At 58.3% G+C, this 4,879-nt stretch overlaps 1 protein-coding gene across 1 annotated transcript in view; it reads left to right on the top strand.

The window, feature by feature from the left end:
• Positions 1-4,062, top strand: part of ADAD2 (adenosine deaminase domain containing 2) — a 5,614-nt gene extending 1,552 nt beyond the window's left edge. Inside the window, exons 2-10 of the mRNA XM_017543612.2 lie at positions 1,579-1,719; positions 2,072-2,119; positions 2,208-2,333; positions 2,422-2,572; positions 2,656-2,823; positions 2,941-3,170; positions 3,250-3,493; positions 3,744-3,864; positions 3,958-4,062. Coding sequence (XP_017399101.1) covers positions 1,579-1,719; positions 2,072-2,119; positions 2,208-2,333; positions 2,422-2,572; positions 2,656-2,823; positions 2,941-3,170; positions 3,250-3,493; positions 3,744-3,864; positions 3,958-4,062 — 1,334 coding nt within the window. The remainder of the gene's footprint in view (positions 1-1,578; positions 1,720-2,071; positions 2,120-2,207; positions 2,334-2,421; positions 2,573-2,655; positions 2,824-2,940; positions 3,171-3,249; positions 3,494-3,743; positions 3,865-3,957) is intronic.
• Positions 4,063-4,879: the final 817 nt, after the last annotated feature.

A 4,879-nucleotide genomic window follows, 5' to 3' on the forward strand; every position in this document is an offset into this window, starting at 1 on the left:
TTTTTTTTTTTTTTAGACTGAGTCTGTCACCTAGTGACAGTGGTGAGATCTCAACTTGCTGCAACTTTTGCCTTTCCGTTCAAACGATTCGTGTGCCTCAGCTTCCCAAGTAGCTGGGATTACACATGTGTGCTACCATGCCCAGCTAATTATTTTGTATTTTAGTAGAGATGGGGTTTCACCATGTTGGCCATGCTGGTCTTGAACACCTGTCCTCAGTCCCCCAAAGTGCTGGATTAAAGGAGTGAGCCACTGCACGCAGCCTCATGCACATTTTTTAAGAATAAGGGCGTCTCTTCTGTAACTGCAATACAATTATCAAATCCTGGAAATTTAACATTGATAGAATTGTATCTAATTTCTATTCATATTCAAATTTTGCCACTTGTCCCAGGAATGCCCTCATAGCCATTTTTTTCCCACCCTAGTATGGCATATTACAGTTGGCTGTCACGTGTCTTTAATCTCTTACCTGAAAGGGTTCTTGTCTTTGTTTTGCACAAAATTGATGTTTTTTAAGAGTAAGGGCTGGTAGTTTTGCAAATGTGCTTCAGCTTGGGTTTGTCTGTTTCCTCGGGGCTGAGTTCAGGTGATGCATTAATGAAGCGATGTAGAGTCCTTGGCCATGCATCCCATCGGGAGGTGGCTGATTTTGGTTTGTCCTCTTGGCAATGTGAGCTGCAGGGGTTGGACTAGGGTGGCATCTGCCAGGTGTCTTCACTTTCTCCTTTTTGTTGAATAAATCATCTAGGGGAGGTATTTGGAGATCCTGTAGATACCCTGTGCCCATAACATTGCCACTTGTGGTTTTAGAAAATTGTGCATTGATTATCCCCAGATTCAGTCGAGGTTAGGATGGTGGTCAGGTGCTGGTTTTCCAAAGCCAACATTCCTTCCATGCCTGTGTGTGGTTGCTGGTTTTGATGCCCATTTAGAGCAGATAGGTCTCAGTGCTAGTGAGGAGTGCTGAAATGGGTTCCCCTCCACAAGGGAAGTCCCCAGAGGGGCAGTCCTTGGGAGAAACAGTTTAGCAGCAAGTACTGTAAGCTTATGTAAGCGTGTACCTTTGACCATGTGATCCCAGTTCCTGATTTTTCATCTGTCTGTTTTGTGTTACAAGTAGCACCCAAAATGATACTGTTAGATAGAAAAAGCGTTCACATGTAGGGTCCCTGGAGGAGAGGAAATAAAACCAATCTGTCTGTGACAGGTGGAAGTACTCACAGCCTTCCTCCAGAGAACAGGGTGGCGTGGGCTCTGGAGAGGGACCTGGATATGGGTCCTGGCACTACATGGGCAAACTGCCTGCCCTTTGTGCTCCTCCTCTGTGAAATGGAGTCATGCATCCCTGTTGCGGAGGAGTTGGGTGAGGATTTGGTTGAGTCAGCGATGGGTCATAGCCTGCAGAGGCACTCAAGGGTGTGCACGGCATGGGGTGGTGATGGAGCCCGTGGAGGAAGGGTGTCAGGGTCCCTATGTCTCGTATGACCTTATGTCAGGTGTCAAGAGGAGGCAGAGTGGTACCTGTCACAGGGCCAAAGGCTAGGGGGCTCCTTCCTCACCCCCCTCCTTCCCCAGGTCCCTGCTTCCCCTTCTCTGTGAGTGCGGAGCTGGATGGGGTGGTCTGCCCTGCGGGCACTGCGAACAGCAAGACAGAGGCCACACAGCAGGCAGCGCTCTCTGCCCTCTGCTACATCCGGAGTCAGCTGGAGAGCCCAGGTAATGGAGGGCCAGGCAGCTGAGCCCCAGCTGGTGACAAGAGGCCCAAGGCCGGCAGTCCTGCGGGGAGGCTGAAGCGGCTGTGCGTGTGCATGTGGGCAGGAGGTGGGTTGCTGCAGGGACCATCTGGGCATCAGGACCTGACCTGCAGGGAGCCATGGCGGGGAACATGTGCTGGTCCCTTCTCTCATGTCCTCTGTGGACACTGGGGATAGTGACTTCTAGAGGAGCAGCTCGTGGAATGTCCTGTGTCTGGAAGATGAAAACTTCCTCTCTCTGCCTCCTTGGCTTCCTGAGGGTTGGAGGGTGGGCCTTGGCGCTCACAGCATCCTGCCCTCCTTGCCTCTTCCAGAGTCCCCCCAGACCTCCAGCCAGCCTCCACCGGTCCCCCTGAATATAGGTAGGTGGGCTCTCAAGGACCCAGGCTCTGGTGTTGAGGGGAGAGCCGTGGGGCGCCGTGCCATCTGTGCCCTCTTACCCTGGCGCAGAGAGCATCCTGACCCATGAGCAGCGTTGTGCGGCCTTGGTAAGCTCCGGCTTTGATCTCCTGTTGGACGAGCACTCGCCATACTGGGCCTGTAAAGGGACTGTGGCTGGAGTCATCCTAGAGAGGGGTAGGAATTGTCCTAGCCCCGGCCCCCTGGGAAGGCCCCCTCGGGCCCCCTGCCTCAGGCTGAGCTGTCTCTGCCTCTCCCTGCACAGAGATCCCAGATGCCAGGGGCTACGTGAAGGAGATCTACAAGCTGGTGGCACTGGGCACTGGCAGCAGCTGCTGTGCCAACTGGTTGGAATTCTCGGGCCAGCAGCTCCATGACTGCCATGGCCTGGTCATCGCGCGCCGGGCCCTGCTGAGGTGAGGGGCCGTGGGGTGGGTACTCGACAGCAGCTTTCGCTGGGAAATGGTCGCGCCAACCACCCTCTGCCTGTCACTCCTAGGTTCTTGTTCCGGCAGCTCCTCCTGGCCACATGTGGGGGACCCAAGGGCAAGGAGCAGTCTGTGCTGGCCCCCCAGCCGGGGTCTGGACCCCCATTTGCCCTCAAGCCCCGCGTCTTCCTGCACCTCTACGTCAGCAACACCCCCCAGGGCGCGGCCCGTGACATCTAGTATGCAGGGTTCCCAGGGCAGGCGAGGGATGGGGGTCCCTCAGTTGGGCTGCTGGGTGGGGGCCAGGGTCAGAATAGCAGCTTTGACGCTGGGGTCTGTCCCCTCCCGGCCCGCAGCCTGCCCCCTACCTCGGAAGGCGGACTTCCACACAGCCCACCTATGCGCCTGCAGGCCCACGTGCTCGGGCAGCTGAAGCCTGTGTGCTACGTGGCACCCGTGCTCCGTGAAACCTACGTCAGCTGCCTCTCAGCCAGTGATAAGCTGGCGCGCTGGGCTGTGCTGGGGCTGGGTGGTGCCCTGCTGGCCCACCTGGTGTCCCCACTCTACAGCACCAGCCTCGTCCTGGGTGAGCATGTGGCAAGGGCTGGGGTGGGAGGGAAGGGCAGGGAGGTCACTCACCTTGTCCTGTGCCTTCTGCCCTGCAGCTGACTCATGCCATGACCCCCCAACTGTGAGCAGGGCCATCCACACCCGGCCCTGCCTCGATAGTGCCCTGGGGCCATGCCTGCCACCTCCCTACGCCCGAAACACCCTACACCTGTTCGCAGGGCCCCCAGTGGCCCCCTCCGAACCCAGCCCTGACACCTGCCATGGCCTGAGCCTCAACTGGAGCCTGGGGGATCCTGACATCGAGGTTGTGGATGTGGCCACGGGGCGTGTGAAGGCCAAGTGAGGAGGGGCCCCTGGGGCTGGAGTGAGGAGGGGTCTGGTGATGGAGGGCTCCGTGCATGAGCTTCCTCACCTCAGTTCTAACCCCAGCTCCACCCCTTGCTAGCTCCATGGTGGTGGTCACGCCTCTGCCTGCCCTGTGACTCCTGTGACATTGTCACAGTATGAGAGGAGGTAGCGCAGGGCGTGCCCCAGGCCTGCTGGTCCAGCCTGTACCCTCTGATCTCTGTGGCATCTTCTCTCCATCCAGTGCCACCCTTGGGCCTCCCTCCCGTCTCTGCAAGGCGTCCTTTCTCCGGGCCTTTCACCAGGCTGCCAGGGCTCTGGGGAAGCCCTACCTCCTGGCCTTGAAGACCTACGAGGCTGCCAAGGTCGGTCCATCCCCAGTCCCGGTCTGTCCCCAGTCCTACCGTCCCTGCCCCCAGCAGGCACCCCTTCTCAACCCCGCTCATCTCCTGCCCTAGGCTGGGCCCTACCAGGAGGCTCGCCGGCAGCTCTCCCTCCTCCTGGACCAGCAGGGCCTGGGGTCTTGGCCCTCGAAGCCACTGGTGGGCAAATTCAGAAACTGAAGCAGGCCTCGGCCGGGCCCAGGTTCCTGAGCCAAGCTGTACCCCTGTTGGGGGGAGTGCCCTTTCTGATTGGGGTGGGGGAGAGTATGGGGTGACAGGGTGAAACTGGGGCGGGAGGGAGGGGCCTTCTGTGGGTGGGAGGCTGCTGCTGCACATTGGGGCTTGAATAAAGAAGCGTTTCTGGTACCTCCGTGTGCAGTTGGCTGTGTGTGTATATGTGTGTGTGTGTGTGTGTGTGTGTGTGTGTGTGTGTGTGTGTGTTTGGGGGTGGCCAGGGACCCTTTGTTTTCAGGGAAAGCCACTCACACTTCCTTTGGGAAGCCCTGTGTTCACTGGGCTCCCACCTGGAGCCTCTTACAGAGCCACTGAATTGTCACCCCAGACCCTGTTCACAGGGCTGGAGGCAGTTTAGGAGGGGAAGTGACCTCTCCTGGTTCCTCCCGTTTTCCAGCCTGTGTGCTGGGGGAGGCCCCCCAGGCCACAGGTTGGGGGGGTTGTAAAGGGCAGGAGGGCAGGCTGCTTGGGTATGTGAGTGTTTTGTCCTCTGGCCACTGTGGGGGCTCCAAATCTTTGCCTTTCTGGGCTCCTAAGATGGGGGAAGTGGCAGAGAACACCCTTCCCTGGTCAGAGCTTTAGCTGCCCTGGCCCTTGAGGGTGCTCTGGGGTCTGGGCAGCCTGTGTTGAGGGATGTGGGGGGGCATGAGCAGCATCAGCCGTTTCCCTGGGCTGCCCAGCCGTTTGACCTGAGTGAGTCGCTGGACCACTAGAGCCTGCATCCTCCACCGTGGAGAGGGACAGTGCTGCCAGGTGTGGGCTC

The sequence above is a fragment of the Cebus imitator genome, unplaced genomic scaffold (genome assembly GCF_001604975.1).
Source record: "Cebus imitator isolate Cc_AM_T3 unplaced genomic scaffold, Cebus_imitator-1.0 Scaffold159, whole genome shotgun sequence".
Classification (NCBI taxonomy): domain Eukaryota; kingdom Metazoa; phylum Chordata; class Mammalia; order Primates; family Cebidae; genus Cebus; species Cebus imitator.